Consider the following 22,254-nt stretch of genomic DNA (forward strand, 5'->3'; position numbering starts at 1 on the left):
GGAGAAGATGACTCCATTGGGTTGACAGAGACAAGTCTGTGGGACATTTTCCTGATTAATGACTGATACAGGAAAGCCTAAGTCACTGTTGGCGGTACAACCCTTGTCCTGGATGGGAAGAGAGAGGAAACTGAGCAAGCCAGGAAGCAACATTCCTCCACAGCCTCTGCTTCAGCTCCTGCCTCAAATCCCTGCCTCAGCTTCCTCTAATGCCAGACAATGTGATTGGGAAGTGTAAGTCAAATAAACCATTTTCTTCCCAAGTTGCTTTTGGTCATAGTGTTTATCATGGCCATAGGAAGCAAACTAGAATGAAGGGTGATATTTTTCTGATTTTTCTCATGTTAAAAACTTAGTCGAGTTATTGAAAAGAACTTGTTATAGAACCCAACTCTATATGTGATGAACATATGTCAATAAAAAAATTAAAATTAAAAATAAGTAAATGAATAAACGTAGATCCTACATGAATTAGAGAGATAGTTTACTTATAGAAGGATTTCTTTGGGCTCATGGTTTCAGAATTTCTGTCCATCCTGGTGAAGAGGGCAGCCAGGAAATAGAGAGAAAAGAGGGGCACATAACTCAGAGGTATGCCCTGGTAAGCTATTTCTTCCAGCTAGGCTCCATCTCTTGAAGCTCCTGCTACTTCCACAAAGAGCACCCTTAGCTGAGGACCAAGCATTTGAAACATGACCTGGTGGTGATATTTGATATGTAAGCCCAGACATTCACAGCACCATTTTTTTTCTGAACCATAAACACATGAGCGCTTGCACACAACCCAGTCCTACTTAGTGATATTTCCTCACACTAGTTCACAGCCATCAACACCTAGGCTGTGCTGTATTGGAACAGGTCTCTTCACTGGTTTCAGGGAGAGAGAGTACAGGCATCCTATAGAGTGCCAGGGCACTGGAAGTGAGTCCTTGCTGCACCCTTGTGGATGCCTTTCTAGCTGGTTCTGGGAAAGGAGAAAGATGAAGGGTTCCTACCTTGTCTGGAAATGATGCTGCAGATCACAGCGCTGTAGCACCTCAGTGCAGTGCTCCGTGAACGGGCAGGTGACCAACAGCTTATTGAGAAGCTTGTTGACCAAGATGCTGGATTTCTTGCAGTGCTGCAGAACCACAGGCTTTCGATCCACAGGGCAGAAGTCTTTCTCCACCAGGAAGTTGGTGAGGCACAGGGTGCAGTAGGTGTGCCCACACGGAGTGTCCAGAGGGTCCAGCAATGCTTGCAGGCAGATGTGGCATATGAGGTCGTCATCTACATCCTCTGTGTACGTGTAGAAGTGGTTTTCTTCTGGGGAGTGGTTTTGGCCACACACTACGCACAGCGGCTCGGGGCTGGGATCTGGGTCGTCCACAAGGTCTGGTTGGTTCATGGCTGCGTAGGGCTCAGGAAACTCAGGAAAGCAGTATTTCCTCAGGAGCAGGTCAAGATATTCTAAGAGTCGCCCACATGCAAACCTACAAAAGAACAAGGCAGCTCACGATCACACCATAGCCTGAGGAGGGGTCCAGAGCTCCTGTGAGCAGGGCTGAGCTGGAGCTGAGCAGGCTGGGCTGGAATATCTACTCTAAGATGTTCAGGCAACTAGCTTTACCGCACTGAACCTCGGCTTCGTATTATAGGAATAATGTAGACCAGCAATCGTCCATTCTTTATGGGTTAATAATCACTTGGGGCCTGACTACTGGTAAAATGTGTAGATCACACGCAACACAATATATTTCGTTAAGAAAATTGAATCTGATGAGTCTTCATTACCTTTCTGGCTGGTTATCACTAGTGAAGTGGCCTCCGAGTTCAATCCTGCCACGACCACGCATGGATGCCTTTAACCAGTAAGGAGCAGAGTAACCACAGCCCACCTTATAGGGCTGACATGAGGATTAAGTAAGTTTGTTGAAGATGTTTGATTTTCACAAGGCATACACTAAGTATGGACTAACCACTCGTGAGTTTCTTATGTGTGTTGCAGAATTTATTTTGTCTTTGGTCTATCTTTGTTGACCTAGAAAATGGAGTTTCAGTTCCCACAGGAGGATCTTTCTGCTTTGTCATTATAGTAGACTTTGATGACAGCAGTCTTTGATTTAATTATATATTGATATTTTTCCCAGAAAAAAAAATAACATGGCGATATGTCTTTTCCTTTAATACAGGAGTTCCCAAAGAATGGGATTTTTTCCAATGTTTGATTTTATACCTTGGAAGTCTCTTAGACAATCAATAAATAAATACTCTCAATTATCAACTGTAAGCCAGGCTGTGAGCCGACGGGGAGACCTCAAAGACTTATGTAAAGGATACAATTTTAGGGAGTCCTCAGTCCAGAGAGGAGGTGGGCATTCATGTAACTTGGCAGAGATCGTGTAACCGTTGTCTGCCGGGACTCTGCCACTGTTGAAGCCAAGGGCACACTGAGCCTCCAGTCCCCTTCCATCCCCTCCTCTCCCCTCCCCTCCAACACAACTCTTTTTTTTTTTTTTTCTTTTCAAAAGTAAGTAAAGACTTTCCACTTTCTACGGGGACATGAAGACACATGAAATAGAAGGTGCATGTGTGTGGAAGGAGCAAGCCTGTCACACACTGAGGCGCCATCTTTCTTCGTTTCCAAACATTTTGAGCTTGTTTGTCGAAACACAGCTTTATCTCGGGAAAATACATGCCTTCCCATCTGCACTGAGTTGGCTTCATTGTCTACATTTCTGAGCTCAGCTAGGATGCCTGAACCGTCAGACTCCAGCCCTTGACTTCTCTCCCCACGAGTCCACAGAATGCTAACAGCCAAGGGGTGAAGTTGCTGTCAGTCTAGAGTTCAAGGAAACCTCCTGGCTGCTATTTGTCCTTGGGGCTCTGAGAAGGCACCGGGTGTTCCCGGGAAATGCTTTCCGGGAGACCAGAAATAGTTAAGAATAAATGTGAGAATGGAAATGGGCCACCCCAAAAGTTGTCATCTTACTGTATGTAAGGAGAAAGGTGCAGAGGGTAAATCTCTAGGTCTTTGGAGATTCTTCTAGAGTTGTGGCATACACTCCCACGTGCTCTGGTCCTGCCTTTTCTTGTTCTGCTGTAAGGAGACAGTCTAACAGAAAACCAGGCAATAGCTGTAGGAACCAGTGGAAAGTTAACTGCTCATTTTGAGTGTTGTTCCTTTCTCAGTGACATGGTGGCAGAGACCGGATGTGTGGTTTGTATAGTGTGTTCCTGGAGGAGCCTCACTCAGGATCTTCTGAGGTAAGGAAGGTGGAAGAAGACAAGGAGAAGCCCTGCCTCCCTTGCTGTGGTCTGGGCAAGTGCCTCCCGAAAAGGTTCATGTGTCACAGGCCTGGTCCCCAGGGTGCTGCTACTGGGAGGAGAGGGTGTGGAGCTTATGAGAGGTGGGGTACAGGGCCGGTCATACAGTCTTTGGGATGTGACTTTAACATTTTATTATTACTATAAGGGTGTTTCTAGCACATATACAATGTACTTTGAACACACTCCACTGCACACCCCTGCTGTTCTCTTCCCCTTAGCCCTTCCTCCTTCCCATGAAGCCTCTTTGTGCCCAGTTCTTCCAGAAGTTGCCTTGGTCATGGTCTGCACAGCAATAGAAAGACAGACACTGGCCTGGCTGGGGCCTTTCATAATCGTAACATGAAGAAGCTGACTAAATGTATGAACTCCTCCCCCCATGCCTATATATACATACTGACACATCACCTTCTTTATAATATTCTGCACTAAGAGTCCTGCCTTACAAACAAACAAAAAACCACCTCAAAACAAAGGATCCTGTAGGTCACAGACTAGATAAAAATCCCACTCACAAATAGATTTCTACAATTCTGTTAATAAAGAAGAAATGTGGTTGTTCTCTCCCCCCCATGTGTGTGTGTGTGTGTGTGTGTGTGTGTGTGTGTCTGTCTGTCTGTCTGTCTGTCTGTCTGTCTGTCTGTGTCTCACTAGGAGTGAGACCAGGCAGGCCTCTAACTTAGAGCTCTGCCGGCCTCTGCCTCCTATCTGCTGGGATTAAAGGCGTGCGGCGCCACACCGATCCAGGTGGATGTTTTTATAACTTTGCTTCCCATGTGCCAGACACTGTGCCGAGGACATTATTAGACTGTGTCATGTTATCCTCTCAAGGCCTCATGACATTTTGTTTTGTTTTTAATTAAACAGATCAGGAAACTGGAGCATAGCACCTAAGTGACTGGCCAGTCACACCCAAAAGGAAACTAAGCAGGCCGAGCTACCAGACTCTCCCCCTCCCAACCCTTCTGCCCTCTGTCTCCCAGTGTCTCCAGTATGAAATGGTCAGAACTCCAGTAACATAACCACTTCAATGAAAAAGACCTAGGAAATCCAAAGGATTTAAATCTCTTTAGGTCTCACTGTAAGTAGATCTGTCAAAGCTCTGAAGAGATAGAATCCCTGCCTCTAAGGAGAATTGCAATGCCCCAGGGACAGAATTACCCAGACAAGTTTAGCAAGCAGAACAGGGTTCAGCTCACACTCCAATGCCCCCTGCCTCTCACCTCCCCACTTCCTCCCAACCTTGCCTCCAACCTCCCTTCCCTTTCTCCCAAACCCACTCCCCCTTTCCCTCTCCTCTCAGAGCAATGAATCTGCTGGCTCTAGGCCAGATAGTAAACCAACTTCTTAATGTAATGTTAATGTAAACACCACTTATATTTTTTTTGTGTGAATTTACTTTAGACTAAATAAAGTCTACAAAAATAAAAGCTTGGCCATGAGAGCTTTGGCTGAATGAGCAGTTTGGGCTCTACAGCAATGAACTAGGTAGATTTCAGAAAATAACATTTTATCCGTTTACCTGCCAGTTCTTTTTGTGTTTCTATTCTGTGAACATATAACACATATCATCTTGCTATCTTGCTTTTAGACATCCATGAGCCTAGCTACTGGGATGAGACGACAGTAACAAGGATCATTTAAGCTAGCAGAGAGACACGTTTCTCCCCTAGAAAAAGTAGAGTCCAAAGCTGAGGTGGGTAGAGAATATTTTGTTTAAACTTTCTCAGTAGGCCCGTCCTTCTGGCCCTGTCTGAGGAGGACAAGGAGATGTGACTTTCATACAGGTTAGGGTGAGAAAACACAAAGTGGAAGTCAGACTTTCTTGGTCTCCCACATTAGCAACGGCAACAGTCTCTTCCCTTTTTTTTTCATGTAGAAGACAAGCGTGCCTTTCAGATGTTGACACAACCTAGAGTCAACTGGGAAGAGAAGTCTCAATGGGGGATTGATTTTCCCTTTTGGGGTAGCCTTGGAGTATGCCTGAGGGGGGTGGGCTGTCTTAATTACATCAATTGATATGGAAAGATCCAAGCCACTGTGGGTGACACTATTCCTTAGGCAAGGGAGCGACCTGAAGTGTCTATAAGTGGAGAAACATAGTTGAAGACAAGCAAGCATGAATGTATTGTTCTCTGCTCTCAAAGGCGGAGGTAAAATGCCCATTTCTCTCCAGCCCCAGTCACAGTGCACAGTGCTTTCCCTTCAAAGATGGACTGTAATCTGAGAACGCTGGCTGCAACAAACCCCTTTCTCTCTAATTAGCTTTTTGTTAGGGTACTTTTATCGTGCTGATCGAAATGGAACTCTAACAGGAGCCTACTGTAACAATGTGGCCCTGGTGTGCTGTGGATCTTCTTTCTCCTTGCAGGACACCCTTAAAGTTCATAGAAAGCAAATGGATAAATACATCATTTGGCTCCACTGAGAAGTTCGTAATCTTCTATTGAAAGAACCAATTTCACTCTAAAGCATCCCTTATATTGTTTCCTGAATCCTTGTTTCCAAGACTAGTGAGGAGATTCTGTATTGTTCAAAGAATTGAAGGATTATCCCAGCTATTTATAGAGCTCAGGGGTGGAGTTCTAGTCTAACATTCACAAGGCTCAGCACAGCAAAACTAAACAAATAAGAAAATAAATAATGAGAAAATTAAGATGCCCCTCGACTTGTAGGGATGGCAGTCTGTCTTACACTGGTGACTTTTTAGAGCTGACACATAGACACGGCGTTGACAGGATGCTTTGAGAGTTGTCCTTTGATCAGACACTAATGACTTTACAAAACAAAATCATTCTACCCTCCAGTAGACCTTTACATTACAGGAAATATTTGAGGGAGAGTTTGCCTCCCTGAGGCTCCTCCCCTCTCCAGGGTACACAGGATTATCCATGGAGTTCTTTAGTGCTTCAGTATTTGAAGGCATGTCTTTCTCTGGACTGAATTGGACTCACCCAGTATTTCTTCATGTTTCTGGTCTCTATGAGGCTGGCTATCTCTCCTTAGCAAGCACCCCAACTTGTCTGTGGGTCTCCTACAGTACCTGCAAAGGGCAAGCTCTAGAACTCCAGAAAAGAGGGAAGCCGGTGACTACCCGGGAGCTGACTGACCCTTGGCCAGCCTAGGATGCTCCCTTGCTGCTGCTGAGTGACCACGCAGGAGATGCTGCCCTGCAGACTGGTGGGAACAGCCTGTGCATGCCTCAGTGTGTGGGGGGGGGTGGGGGAGAAGAGGGAGAGGGAGATGGAGAGGAAGTCCTCCAAGTGTGAGCGTTTAATGGATTCAGTCAACCACAGGTCAGGGTAGAAGGAAGGCATCTATGCTAAATATGTAACCTTTCCTCATTATCATTTTCCTAAAAATTCAGCATAGCAATATTCCTATATTGTATTAGATGTTTTAAATAATCTAAAGAAGACTTACAGTACACTGGAGGATGTGTGATTACTAAATGTAAACACAGCACCATTTTATAGACAAAACTTGAGCCATCTGTGGATTTGGGAAAGGGATGTTCTAGAAGTATCTACACTATAGAGGGACAGCAATCTCGCCATAGGTAGACAGACGGACAGATGGAGATCAGATCTAGGGTTATAAGAAGAAGCATGGAACTTGTAAAAGTATAAACAAGGTCTGTGGTCATGGTTGAGAAGACAGAAAGCTATTTCGTGGCTCTATATAAACAGAGGGAGGCCTTCAACACCTAAGCAGTTTGGCGTTAAAATCCAGCTTTCCATTATTCTCTAGGACTGACAGCATAAGGGATGCTTTCAGCTATTTTATTCATCTCATTTTTTTTTTTAACCCAAGTGCTCCTTTATTGAAAGAAAAATAAAGTGCCTGGAACCTGGGAGTGAAAGGAAGAACAGCAAGAGCCAGATCTCAGAGAACAGGCTCTGTTCTCTGGGCTCAGGATCATCTCCGAGTGTACAATATAAAGTCATGGTAATTTATGCTTTATTGGTCTATGGACTTTGGAAAACTATGGAGAGAAAAGGTACTTCTATTTTAAGGCACAACATGGAGCTTAACACCATCCTTCACTCTTAGAAATTGCATCTTAAAAACTAAATAAAAAGATATAATTTATGTCATTTACAAAATGCAGTATGAGGAAATCCTTTTTCTTTTCTTTTTTTTTTTTTTTTTTTTTTTTTTTTTTTTTTTTTTTTTTTGGTTTTTCGAGACAGGGTTTCTCTGTGTAGCCCTAGCTGTCCTGGAACTCAGAAATCCTCCTGCCTCTGCCTCCCAAGTGCTGNGATTAAAGGTGTGCGCCACCACTGCCCAGCTTCAATTCTCAATTAAGCCAGCATATTCATCTCATTTTTAAATGTATGAACAACACATAATGCAAAAAAACCCACAAAAAACAAACAAACAACAACAACAACAACAAACCCAGATCTGGAAACCAATCAAACGAACAGTCAAATGGTGATGTTTTTGCCACCCAGGGCACAAATATTAAAATTCAGCAGCATGTGAAAAGGTTGAGGTGATGGGCAGAGAGAGAAGCCTAGGGGAGAAGGAACAGGGGTTGCCAGCCCCATCCACGAAAGACACTCAATACTGAAAAGGAAAGTGTCTGAGGAGAGAGCTTGTCACCTTAGATGGTGACAGCAGTCCCAACCCAGGGAAAAGGCAGTTGCTGGACAGCCTCACTGCAGGAAACTCCTCACTATCACACTACCTTGAGAAAGCACCCTCCCCCTTGAATCCATCTTTAAATAACAGACACACTTATCCCACGGGTGCTGTGCTGAGTCACATCACAGCCTGAGGTGAAAGAAACGGGGATGAGAATTCCTAAATAACCAGATTCCTAACCTGATCATCTTTAAGATTAGTTCCCATCCTTAGGTCACTATAGTTTGTTGCCTTGCTTTTGGGTTTTTAAAAGCACCCAGTGGTCAGCTTCACCGTCACCATGGTAACACGCCCAGGCGTTCCCAAAGAGGTTTAACTGAGGAATGAAGACCCCTTCCCATTGTGGGCAGTGCCAGCTGGTCTATGGCTGGAGACTGATACAGCAGGGGAGAGGGGTGATGTCGCTGAGCCCAGCATTCAGCTCTCTCTGCTTCCTGACTGAATACAGGTGACCAGCAACTGGCTCTCTCATCTTCCCTCCCTCCGTGGACCGTATCCTTCAAACCATGAGCAGAAACAAACCCTTTCTATAATTTTCTTTTGTCAGGAACTCCATCATAGCAATGGGAAGACTAATATAACGACTATTAAAATCATGGTTGCTGAACTTTTTCTGTTCCTTAAACTTTGCACCCCAAGGTGAGTGCCTCGCTTGCTTTCCCTATAACCAAGGCCTTATCAGCACTTTTTTTTTCCTTAGAAGTTCAAGTAGGGAAAGTGGGGCTTCAACACTGTGGCTCAGAACCGGCCCTGGGATTAACTGCCTCAAGGAGTCTTCACATTTTCCTTGCGTCACCCCCTGGTAGCCAGCCAGGTGCAATGAGGAAATGGTGAACTCGGGTCCAGTGCATCAGAGGTGTGCCACTGAACTCTGAATGGCTCACAGCTCCACCTCATTTCCTTCGTGGTAGAGACACCAGGTGCACAACTGTCTGGTGGGCTCACAAGAGGGAAGTGTGGAGCACGATTCCCGGAGACAAATCACCCGGGTCCTGCGGAACTTTGCTGTGTGAGAACACCAGGTTCTCTACGGCCAGGACATTTCCCAGAATGTGGCAAACAGTGGGAGGTTCTGCCAGACTGGAGAGGCAGGCCAGGACATTGCCCAGAATGTGGCAAACAGTGGGAGGCTCTGCCATACTGGAGAGGCATTCATCTTGTAATTTGGGGGAGAGGGCAGACATGGTCCCTGAGGTGTAGATCACCCCATCCTCCTGCCTTAGCCTCCTGAGTGCTGAGGTGACAAGTGTCTATAGCTGCATTGGCTTTGTAACGTTAACTTAAAGTTGTTCAAAATCTTTTTATCCCTCAACCAACCCTAATGTTTTACAATGTTTTTCAAACATATACAGACTAACCCTATCCCAAGTGATCACGCAGGTAACTTAGCTCCAAGACATGGGGAGCAGGGTTTGGAGAGATAGCTCAGCCGGTGAGGTGCTTATCTTGAAACCACAGGAACCTGAAGTAGATCCCCAGATCCCACATAACAAAACAAAACAACACACCAAAAATTAAAAAAAAATTAAAAAAAAAAAACAAAAACACCAGCCAGGCAAACCAAAAGCCATGCCTGTGGCATAAGCTTTAATCCTAGCACTGAGGAGACAGATTCCCAAGCCAACCTAGCAGATGGGAAAACTATAGGTTCAAAGGAGAGATGTGAATGGTTCCTAAGGAATGGCACCTAAGGTTGTCCTCTGCCCTCTATATACACATGTGTGCACCCACACATACACAGACACCCAAGGTTGTCTTCTGTCCTCCACATACATGTGTGTACCCACACATACACAGACACCCAAGGTTGTCCTCTGTCCTTCATATACAAGTGTGAACCCACACATACATAGACACCTAAGGCTATCTTCTGCCCTCCACCTACACATGCGTGTAGCCACCCATACGTGCACATCCTGCATGAACACAATACCTATGAAATAGAAACTGAACCTGGTCTGGCAGTGTAGGCTCAGTGATGACATGCTTCCCTGGGATATGTGAGGCTCTGGGTTCAGGCTCCAGCATCACAAACAACAGAACAAAAAAGATACCCAGAAATCCCTGAACTGTAGAGTTTTTGTTGATGATGCTTTAAAACTTGGGGAAGCACTGTTGGGCAACATGGTGACAAGATTTCAAACTGGCCCTGGGGCCCCACATCAGCCATAGCCAGGTCAATCATTTCTAGGCAGAAACATAACTGTGGAGAAGCCCAGTGGACCAGTGCCAGTAACTGCTTCTCACAGTGGCCCTGGCCACCTGCTCTCTCTCTAAAGGAATCTGCCTGGCAGGCACATTTGTCTCAGCAGTGCTCTGGCCCTGGCTCAACCTCTTAAAATAGGTTATAGGGAAAGCAATTCCCAAAGTCGAGATAAGACCTCTCTCTCTTCCTTGACCTTATTTATGCCTTAACTCTCAGATTCATTCAGTGAGTATTGAAGGCTTTGATAATGTGCGATGATCTTTTTAATAGGAACTGATTATGAATGGAGATACATTATTCCTTGGCTTACAGAATTGTAGATAACCAGGAAAACCAGACATTTCAATGACCGGAATACAAAGAGTCACTTATGGGATAAAAACTCTCTTTAAAAATAAGAGGGAAGGTTGGAGGAGGAACCTGTGTGTGCACAGGGGAGGGACCTGCACTTCACCTTGGGAGAAGGAGGCAGATACTCACAGCCTGCTGCGAGGATTGCGGTTAGATCTGCTTCTCCTTAACTTCTAAATCGCAGGTCTCAAAGAGGGAGCAGGAGACTCATTAATGAAACCTGCGAATGACATTCGCCTGCAAAGTGTTCCAAACACCAGAGAGAACAGAAAAATATAAAGAGAGTCTCCGCAGAGGTCAGAATCAGCCAGGAAATGACAGAACCGAACCAGGAGAGACGGCAGAACACATCTGGAGTCAATAACCAGGAACACAGACATTCAGAAAGTGGGAGAGACAAGGGAAGTGGTCGAGTGAGCAGAGTCCCTTGTGGCTAGCCAATTACATACGAGTTCTAGAGGCCTGGGGATGGCTTTTCATAGCCTTCCAGAAAAAAAGCATCATTTCCCTTGACAGGAGACCTCAGCAGGCTTTCCCTGAATGTCATGGTGCACCTGCCATCCTTGGGTTGGTCTGTAAGTGCTCTCTCCCAAATAAGCTGCCCTCCCACATCCTAGCCTATAATACATGTAGTCCTGCAAACAATACACAATTAAGGCAAAGTATTTCATCTGAGCAAGCGCTCTATTACAACTGAGCATCGAGCCAGGCGTGGTGGTGCATGCCTTTAATCCCAGCACTCGGGGAGGCAGAGGCAGGCAGATTTCTGAGTTCGAGGCCAGCCTGGTCTACAAAGTGAGTTCCAGGACAGCCAGGGCTATACAGAGAAACCCTGTCTCAAAAAAACCAAAAACCAAACAAACAAAAAATGACTGAGCATCAACACAGACTCCTGGGAAGAGCTGACCTTAGGGAAGTATGGGAGCAAAACGACCCGTAAACTCGTGTCCTCCCTCTCAAAGATGACCGTGGCCAAGAGAGACTCTTTCTTCTTTTCTTTCTTTTTCTTTTTAAACACATAACCAATCTTTGGAAGAACAAGAAGAAATATATTTGAATTCTTAACATTTTTCAACTATTTCCGTTCTACAGATGTATGCTAACTGCCCTGTCCATGACCTCTATTTGTCTTGAACTTTGGGGACTCCAGGAAATTCAATGCTATCTTCATGGTATTCAGGCTTAATTAGGAGAATAGAGGTGGATAAATGGCATGGCACATGCAGCAAACACAGTGGTGGTGATGAAACTTTGAAGGACAGAGCAAGAGAACCGCAAAGTCAGGCCCAGGAAACTCAATGGACCACCTAGTTCCTAGGAAGGATCATAAAAAGGGACTATAGTTCAGTTGCATAGCACACACACATTGGGGTTCAATCTTTAGCAGCACCTATACAGGGTATTGGTGGTACGTGCCTTAATCTTAGCACTCAGGAAGTGGAAATAGAAGAATTAGAAATTAAAGGTCATCCTCACCTATATAGGGAGTCCAAGGCCAGCCTGGGCTACATGAGGCCCTGTCTTTAAAAAAAAAAATTAACAAAAAGAATTTTGATAATCAAGAGGAAGTCCCAAGGGGAAAGAGCCTGGCCAAACACTGCCATCAAAGACAAGAATACACACAGGTTGGTGGCTCTATATGACTTGAAAACATTCTTTTAATGTTTTATTTAGAAGTCATAGTTTTGGTTTTTTGTTTGGGTTTTTTTTTCTTATGTCAGGGCCTCACTATATATGTGGCCCAGCTGGCTTCATACTTCCAGTGTAACCCAGGCTGTCCTCAGCCTACCGACCCTCCCTCAGCCTCCCGAGGGATGGGATTACTGGTGTGAGCACAATGCCTAGCTTAGAAAATTACATGATTTTGGGGTTGGACAAAGATTACAGGTTCTGGGCTGGAGAGATGGCTCAGTGGTTAAGAGGAGTGACTGCTCTTCCAAAAGTCCCGAGTTCAAATCCCAGCAACTACATGGTGGCTCACAACCATCCGTAATGAGATCTGATGCCCTCTTCTGGTGTGTCTGAAGACAGCTACAGTGTACTTAGATATAATAATAAATAAATCTAAAATAATAATAATAATAGGCTCTCACCAAGTGAGGGAATGGTGTTTCAACTTATCTAGGGGTGACATGTGGTTACTATTCTGAATCTGTCCAGCGATAGAGGCCTGGGTAGTTTTCAAAGGTTTTGTGACTTTGGCTGTTGGCTCTTGTTCTGTCTTTTGGTGTTCAGCATATGCTGCACTACTCCTTCAAAACATGATGCCCATCCCCCAAATGAAAGAGCATTGCTGGTTCTCCTTTGTCCTCTCTCTTCGTCTCTGGTCCTTCCAGCTGTCTTTGTAAGTAGTCCAGGTAATGGCAAGGAGTCTCCTAGGACACTTTTTAATTTGCTAAGGTCCCTTGAGACAATGATACTTGGAAGTAGACATTTATCCCTTTATTCTGGTAGGGGGAAATCAAGATTCATTTGAGTGATAACCTCCAAGAATATGGCTTGTCCTGTCTTCCATTGCTCTCTACGTTAACACCTATTGCCTTCTTTCTGTAGACTTGTCATGGCATTCACAGGAAGAATACATTAGGACTTTAGAGTTCACAACCCTTACTAGCATGCCTTGAACACAGGAATGAAGGATGGAAGTATCAAAGGCTGCCACCTCTAACTCTTTGTTGCTTATACTTTACTCAGTATGTCTGCACCAATGGTTCTTAATCTGTGGGTCGAGACCCCTTTGGGGGTTGAATGACCCTTTCATAGAAGTTGGATATCAAATATCCTGCACTTCAGATATTTACATTATGATTCACAACAGCAGCAAAATTACAACATATGAAGAAGCCATGAAATAATTTTATGGCTGTGGGATCACCACAACATGAGATGTATTAAAGGGTCAAAGCATTAGGAAGGTTGAAAACCGCTGCTCTACGTGAAGATTTCTCTGTGAACAGAGATGGCTCTGTATGTGGACATCGGCTACAGAATGAGTTCAGAGAGTAAAATGCTGCCCAACGCGAGGACATGGCCATGATTCTCTCCAGACCTAGGAAGCTGACCTAATTGGGAAATTTGTCTTTTATGTATGTCATCAAGGGCTGGATCTTGAGATGAGAGCACCTGGATTACCTGAGTGATCTCTAAATCTAGTATCCTTAGGAGAGAGAGAAGAGAAGGCATACTCAGAAGAGGAGGCAATGTCAAGACTTAGTCTCACACCAAGTGACCTTGGGACCCAATGGATGAGGCAAAGGTAAATTCTCTTGCTTAGCTCTCTCAAAGATGGGAATGTGCCCCTGCTCATGTCTCCATTTCAAACTTCTATATACACTAGAATTGAAAAAAAAATAAATGAAGTTGTTTAAAACTTCTGAGTTTATGGTCATCAGCCATGGCAATCCCAAGAGACTAACCCAGGAGACTATATATCCCTAGAGGTAAATCCCACAGAGATGAGGTAAATCTGCCCAGTGGCCCATTCTAACCCTTTTCTACATGGCTAAGTGACAGGGTAAACATTTTGGGATGGCAGCCACTTAGACTCCTGTATACTTAAAATAGCAATCCTTCCCCAGTGTTCAATCTAATGATTTGCTTTTAGTGTGCTAATAAGTTACAATGCAAATGTCTTTAGAGGTGACCGTGAAAGCAATTTACAAGGGCCCCCAGGGGCTACCAATGGAATGGCTGAGTGTGTGTGTATACTGTAGAAGATGTCATACAAGTATGACCATAATTCTTAACAAGGAGCTTGAAAACACAAGGTGACTCATGCTAATGTGAGGATGTATGAGCCAAAGCATGCGCTGTTCTACTCAGAAGAGGCCACGTGACTGACAGAGTGTAGTCACAAGCAAGCTCTACACATCATCTCAACAGATAGCAATGACATAGCTAAGCCTCCCATCATGCATATGCCGTTGCCACCCAGTGTGCCAAGAAGCTATTAAAGGAATTCCTAGAGAGCTTCCACTCTGCTCCTGGTGAAGTCTTTCGTTTCCCTGTGACAAATGCATCAACCACAAGAAGCAAATACGAGTCATCGGGAAGCAATGGTGACAATGGTGGTGCTCCAGTGTGTATCCTCCAGAGTAAAACCCAGTGCCAAACAGAACATCTGAGATGAAACTCGCCGCAAATGTTTGAAGTGCACTGGTCAACTCACGAAGCACCACAGGGCATGTGGCCCACTGGGCAGTGAGCAGGGATTCTTTGAGAGATGGAAGAAGCAGAGAAGGGTAAGACAGAAGAAAACGCTCCACGAAGCCTGCATATGTCTAGTTTGGGAGTCAGCTCATTTGCCCTGTCTGAAGTGGTAATGCCTCTGCTCCTATCTGTTTTAAAATATAAAAAGTGGAAACTTGTTGCTACGATTTTCAATACGCAATTTGCTAGAGGTTAGGGGATATGCTGGTACTGGACATGCATTTTTTTTCTCATGTAATATTTAAAACAATTGATTTTACATTATGTATTTTCATGCCACATGTGAAGAAACATCTCAGCTGAAGAAACACAAATAATCTTTGGTCATCCATCCATCCATCCATCATCATCTGTCCATCTGTCTACCATCCACCCACCATCTATCCACATGTCTATCCATCATCCATCAATACAACTATCCTTCTATCCTTTAACATCCAGACATCTATCAGTCATCCATCTATACATTCATTCACCTATCATCCACACATCCATCTGTCTGCCAACCCAGCCAACCAGCCACCAAACATTCCAGGTGTTATATATGCGGAATAATGCTCACTTTCGGTGACAACACACTCAGTGCGCACACGCACTCACACACACACACACACACACACACACACGTAACCTATTGTATTTTTGGAAATGCCAATTCACAGGAGTGCTTTCTCTCCTTGATTTGAAGTCTGTATCTGTGTTGCTAAGCAGTAGGTCACTACAGTTTCCTTGAGCCAGAAGACACAGAGTAAAGAGACAATGACAGGTGGGAAGTTAAAGGAGAGAGCCAGCATTCTATGACCATGATCTCAGCTCCCTGTGGTCTCTGCTCTTGGTGTCTTTTATGGTTTTCATATTGATCCTCATTCTTAGGAGACAGCACCTACTTAAAATCTAATTCCCCCAGGAAGAATGACACAATCTTCGCCAAGTAGTTTTGAAAGGCTCGGCGTAATTGTTTGGGAACACTGTCAGAGGACAATCAGTTTACCACCCACATAAAAGTGAGTCTGTGATGCTGGCACATAAATATCAAGAATAGTTTCATGCTGCCAGGGAGTCCAGAGATGCCGCGGTGGGGAGGACCTATGTGAGAGCCTCCATAGCCCTAAGCAAAGCAGATCTTTTGGGCTCTCCCTTAGGGGTGCAGAACTCTCATAGTAATAGGAGAAGAAACACTGAGACTACTATATAACATATACAACACCTGGGATGTTTGGTGGCTCGTTGGCTGGGTGCAGCCATGAGTTCCCCCTGCAGGAAGATTTGTGGATTGCTCGTTTTGTACTCCAGATCTCTACACCTGCTGGTCTTTAAAAGACCAGCCACCACACTGGCAGCCGCCACTCCAGCCCAGAAAGCCAAGATTAACAATATGATCTTGGTTAACAGGCCTTCCTTCTAAGCCTATAGGGATCTTTCCAGAAACGTGCAGTGTTCATTCAGAGGCTGTTTCCATCATTATGACCAGACTGAAGCACAAGCTAAGTCACTTAACTGTGGGATGGATAACATATCTATCCCAGAATAATCAAGTGCCTAGAGCCGAACACCTAGCATGCGCAAGGTACCCCACACATGAACCCTGCAAATGTTTTCACAGAAATCCTGGGTAGCTAAGTACCCAGCTTCCCAGACAGCCAGACTGAGGCAAAGATATTAAGGACCTCATGAAGTCTAGCAATTGTGTGACGGATCTGTCTGATCCCTATGACCATGCCTGCTTTTCAAGAGCATCACACGAAGACTTCCTAACACGGTACCGGGGCTGTTCCAAACAGTTTAAAAAGTTTCTCTGGGGCATAAAGAAATCACGTGCTAGAACTGGGCTTTGAGCCCAGGCAGTCTGATGCCAAAGATTAGTTAGTTCCCTATTCTAGGATGGCAGGGCCACCTCACCTGGAATTAAATGAATAAGACCATCATGCCCTAGTGAGAGGCACTGCTCGCCCCTGCTCTCCATTACTCTGACCCATGCATTTAGGTAGTCTCTCTCTGTGTTCTATTGTAGGATGCAGGGGTTTCAAATTGGGGAATGTGGGGGGGGGGGTCAAGGCAAGTGATGGGCAAGGAGCCTGAGGTTCTTCCTCAGAGTCCCCTTCAGCAAGCTGTAGTGTTTTTAAGGTTAGAATCCACAGTCTTCAGTTCACTGGGCCCCTGCTCTTGAATGGCAGAAATGTGTGTTACACTTTGGGAAGAGGGTGGAACCAGAAGAAGCTCGAAGTGGGTCTGGGACCACAACTGCTCTGATGCAATGATTCAAGGTCATTGATGGGTACAACATAGTCTATTTAAGGGTGTGGAGCTTATCGGAAGGACCCAGGAGCCTTCCCTCCACAGAGTGGTACAGGTTGCAATTATCGGTCACCTCTCACACTGGCCTGGCCAAACGCTCGTGGAGTCTGAGGTAGAAGATGTTTATCTACGAGATTAGAGGGGACAAAGTACCCAAGGCCACTCAGGGTGGTAACGTGATGAAAACGGATTGGGCTCCCTGAAAGTCAGAGCACTCCAAAGGACGACGACAACAAGACTTTCTCCTGAAAGCCTTTAGGAACTCACACTTTGTGAATGTATCTAGAGAGCCTTGAGCTGCGGACAAGAAGGAAGAGCGACCAGTCCAGAGTTTGCTTCGCCAAGGGGGCTGGCAGACGCACGCTGCCTGGCTCAGGGAATGACAGCTTGTTCATTCTCCTTCCTCCGGACTGTTGTGTGTTCTCCAAACTGTTAACAGTGGGGTTAATTACTGACAATTAATTACAGTAATAAGAGCCCGGTTCTGAACCATTGCAGCCACAGGAGAGCTACATGGGCTCACACGCGTCCTCCAAGCTCCCAGGAAAATTCCTCCAGCGGAGAGGGGCTTGGCTTTTATTTGTCCCTGGCTCAGAACCGGGCACTGCTTAACTCCAGGCACTGCCTCTACTCAGAGAACCACATTACCTAGCCCATGGTACTTATCTCTTATCCTACCGAGAAGGAAATGGAGGACCAGAGAAGTTGAGTAATTTGCTAAAGGATACAAAATCTCTATCACTCTGGTATACACCTGAACCAGTGGAGTTGTCATGGCAACTTCTCAGGGAGCACACCCGCAAGTTATCCAACAAGCTGCCTGACCCCTGTACTAGACACTGTGACTCAACTCTGGTTTCTGCCCTGTCATGTTTTTTTTCTTTTTCTTGAACTGGGGGCAATAAAAACATAATATTATTTTTCCAAGCAGTTAGAGACAATGATCAAATGATTTGTTATTTAATAATAGGTCCATTGTTTTAAAAATAACTAATTAACCAGGTATATGGGAAGGGGTGAAAGTTTGCAAAGATTTGGAACATTAGAAACAAATGTATGCGTACAAAATCCAGGCTATGGGGAGTCCTCTTCTCACCTTGCTCACAAACCTCTGAATCAACTGAGAATGTTATTAAGGCATCAACAGCAGTCACTCGGCAAACACACTAGGTTAGAGGACAATACTGGGCACAAAGGTCAACTGGAGAAGAGACTACGAGCTTTCCAAGAGTGGGAGAGAAACGGGTAACAAACATGAAGCGGACACTTACCAGCAAGAGGCAGCCGTTCGAGGGCAGTGCACTTCAGTTGTTTCAGTTCATACTGTTGGACATTTGGCACGTTCCTTTACTTTCTAGAGGGCTGTCTCTGACCTTATTTCCTAGTGGATGATTTCCTTACAAACCCGGCTGCTAATTGAAGTCCCAGAAAAGGGACTAATCAAGGTCTATAAAATGGAATGTCTCGGTCATTCATTTATTTCGCTCCTGGAGTTTCCCAGCGAAGTTGATAAGAAGACAGGCCGGGGATTTGTTTCTTTGCCCTTGTTAATAATATTAGCTGGTGGAGTGGGGCTCTCAGGCTCGTTGAGAGCAGGTTATGTGATCAGGATTAGAAAAACAAATATGGGTCGTTGAGGTAAAATTACTTTTAGAGTCGGGTCCTAGCAGAGCAGGCTTCCTCCATATATTTATTATATTAAGAGCAAGAGAGAAACAACCAGAAAGTTTCAACAATTCAAAAGCCAGACCTGGCGTTACATTCTTGTGGCCTTGAAGGGTAATCTTTACTTTAACCGAAGGTCAGCAGGCAGCCAATCTGGCCTGAAGGTAAACAGAGTTCTAATCCAGATGCTAAATGTTCTCCACAAGGAAAGGAAACTAGAGGCTTTTTATGAGAGAGAGAGAGAGAGAGAGAGAGAGAGAGAGAGAGAGAGAGAGAGAGAGAGCACCCGCTTATAAATAGGGAGCCAGAATTTATTACCTTTAGTACTGACTTTCTATTGTAAACAACAAGACCTAGGGAAGTATTATAGCTTTGGATCAAAATTGCTTCAGATGAGATGAATGCAGAAAGCAAGAAAACAAAACAAAACAAAACAAAAAGACAATCTGAATTTTGTGAATGTCCCCAGCACCCCCACCCTCCACCCCTACACACACACACACACACACACACACACACACACACACACACACACACACAAACAGGCTGAACTGGTCTGCACATTTGAACTAACTTTCAAAAGGCATCTCACCTCACTTCTCTCTGGGGTTTTAAAAAGACTCAGATCAACTTCACCAAACAAGCAGAGGCTGGATTAATAATCAGGAAACAAAAATGATTAAATATCTGGCCGAGACAACGGTGCTGGCCGTGGAGTAAGACTGACACAGACATCTCCACTCTCAGTGTTACTCTGGACTGAGCCAGTGGCTTTTCTTTTACTTTTTCTTTCTCTTTTCTTTTCTTTTTTTAAAATTCAGATTCCTTGTTCAGATCCCTTCTGGGTCAGGGGTCTAAAGAGAGGGAAAAGTAGTTCCTTCTCACCTGTTCAAAGATGTTTGGGACTTTCAAAGCAGCAGTGACCAGCCAGCCTTCATCCCTGTGCCAGAAGCGTCTAGGGCCGCCTGAGCTGTGACCGGTCTCAACTTCGGTGTACAGGTGGCTGGAGGAAGAAGGAGGGCATTGGTTGGTTCAGAGGAGGAAATCTGTGACATCACGGAAGTCTGGCTGAGACCTTAGGGACTAAAACATCCCTGGAGGCCCCGCCCCCGTCAATTACCTGACTACCTTGGAGCAGGTAGGTGGCGTCTCTCAGAGGACAAATGAATCAGTTAGAGCAATTTGCCGGGTGGAATTTACTTTCCTTCCTGAGCATAGCACGTGTCTAGCCCTGTGTACAGATCTGAATGCCAATGCCTAATCGTTTCTCAGGCCCATCTTGTATACTTGATATTGTTTCCCCTCCAGACTCTCTCGAGCCCACATAGATGCCAACATCAGAATTAAAAGGGAAGTTTAAACACTGGGATGAGACAGGGATTTTTATAGGTGGAAAAAAAAAAAAAAAAGGAAAAAGGTTGTGAAGACTTAGCCAGCCATATCTGGGATTTGTCCCCACTAACGCCTTTCTGAATCACATCCCTTTGAGTTCCTGGTGTTTTTCTGTTCCAATATTATAACAAACCAGAGATGACATAAGTCTACTTAAAAATCTAATTTTCATACCTTTCAGCATCATTTCCCAAACACCCTCGCCGTCCCCAGCATATTAATAATAGATTCAGGCATTGGTAAAACTTCAGTCATTCCTACCTCGGTCTGTCTGTCACGTGGTGGTTACAGTCCACAGTAGGCCTGCAATTAGGAGTACTTTAAGTGATTCAGGTTAGAATGATAGCGCCTTACTAAGGCTATGTTGTCTGCAGGGAGAGATAGGGAGGAAGAGGAGTCAGGGCTATTTTGGTCCCAAGCTTGGTGTGTGACCCTGGACAAGTCACCCTTGCTTCAGCTTTTCCAGCAGGAAAGAGAGGCTAATGGCACGACTCAGCTGGCACTTGAGTGACAGCTAAGAGGATTCCTGCCTGCTGGTTAAGGCCTGTGGCATCTTGTCCCTTCAGCCTGTTGAATTGCTGTGTGCCTGTGGCTCGCAGCCAGCCTCCCTCGCAGATGTATGTAGTCACTGTCCGGAATGTGCTACCTGGGGACACTGGGAGTTCTCTCTCCCGGATTGGTCCAGGCCCACGTTTGTCCCCTAACGAAGAAAACACCTGCTGAAAATCTTCCCCCCTCCTGATCTTGAGACTGTAGAAGTCGCCCATTCTAACTCCTCACTGGTTTGTAGGCGGGACTAGGGGACAGTTGGAGGAAGAAATGGTAAAAAGGCACCTCATCCCTGGGTGTACACATTGGTAGCTGGCTCCCTGTCACTCGGTACCTTGTAAAGAAAATGGGGAGGGGAGCAGAAGGAAGATGAAGCTAAACGCAGAAGGCAACTTCAAAACACTGGTTCACCCCAGACAGGCCTAAACAGCCTCGCCATCTGGGACCGGGCAGCTTGGGACTCTTTAAAACAAACACTCACCTCTCTTCTCGACTTTATCCAATAGAAACTAAGGGAGGCGTGGCTACTCTGTACTGATAAAAGCAAAAGGTTCGAAAAGGAGGGAGGGGCTTGGGGCTTGGGGCTTGGGGATTGAGGGAGATAAATAAAGGTAGCTGAACCTTTCATGTGCAGGTTTTTCGGGGGTGGGGGAGTATTATTAGCCCACCAAGACAAAAGCTTCTCCTTCCTGAGACAGGGTGTCTCCGGGGATAGGAGGAGAACAAGGCTAGCCAACTTGCAGAAAGCCACGCCTCTCGTTGAGTTCCGCCCTCTGTGTGCTGTCAGTCAAGCTTCACCTTGCTCAAGGGGATTGGCTCTGACTTGGAGAGGCAGTTAGATTTCCTGGCACTGAAATCCTGGGCAGAGGTGCAGGAGAAATATATTTGCATGAAATGCGCAATCAATCAACGAACGCGCACAGAACTTCGCTGAAGGCCTTTAGACTGTGGGAGTTTTTCTGGCTGTGTTCACAAACACACAGCCACTTGCACGGATAGCCAGGTTGGGGGGGGGGGAAGACGAGCTTGGAAGAGAGAGGGAAAATAGAGGAAGTGGATCAGCATTAAATTGAGAGTGGAGCCTGTGTAAGAGAAGAGAAACTCCTGGCTATTTTATATGGTTAGCCAAGAGAAGGATTTCTCTATGCCGCTGAATGTAGCCTAGTCTTTAAAGACTAAAACCAAGTTCAGTATAAACTCCACTGTTTCATTCTGTCTGTTGTGTTTGAACAAAGTCTTGGATTCTAAGGTAAGGGGGCATGGGGGAGAGACAGAAATAATGACCACTAAAGCGAACACGGAGTAAGACAGCAAGAGCTTGCCAGGCCTGCGTACTCTCCCCAAGCACTTTATACCGGAACCTCTATGTCTGCTCCTAGTGTCATTTACAGGCAACAGGACAAGGAACCAGGGCACAGAGAAGCAGGGAACTTGACTCATGCAGCGAGTGGCAGAACCAGGGCAGTTTGTAACCAGGGCCTTTCCTAAACTGTGAAAAGAAATCAGGGAGATTCTAATGGTGTGTTCACCGGGTGAAGTCCTAAATCAATCTCTCTCTCTCTCTCTCTCTCTCTCTCTCTCTCTCTCTCTCTCTCTCTCTCTCTCTCTCCTCCTCCTCCTCCTCCTCCTCC

At 45.3% G+C, this 22,254-nt stretch overlaps 1 protein-coding gene across 2 annotated transcripts in view; it reads right to left on the reverse strand.

Moving 5' to 3' along the window:
* Lnx1 (ligand of numb-protein X 1) overlaps nt 1–19,679 on the reverse strand; it is a 110,649-nt gene extending 90,970 nt beyond the window's left edge. The window contains exons 1-2 of one of the 2 annotated variants that reach the window (XM_021211348.1): nt 19,568–19,679; nt 996–1,472 (exon numbers count right to left, since the gene is read on the reverse strand). In XM_021211348.1, the coding sequence (XP_021067007.1) occupies nt 996–1,387 (392 nt within the window). In that variant the 5' untranslated portion in view covers nt 1,388–1,472; nt 19,568–19,679. Of the gene's footprint in view, nt 1–995; nt 1,473–18,288; nt 18,374–19,567 lie in introns of those variants that run through there. The other variant, XM_029545011.1, reaches the window with a different exon arrangement.
* Between the last annotated feature and the right edge of the window lie 2,575 nt (nt 19,680–22,254).

The sequence above is a fragment of the Mus pahari genome, chromosome 13 (genome assembly GCF_900095145.1).
Source record: "Mus pahari chromosome 13, PAHARI_EIJ_v1.1, whole genome shotgun sequence".
Taxonomy (NCBI): domain Eukaryota; kingdom Metazoa; phylum Chordata; class Mammalia; order Rodentia; family Muridae; genus Mus; species Mus pahari.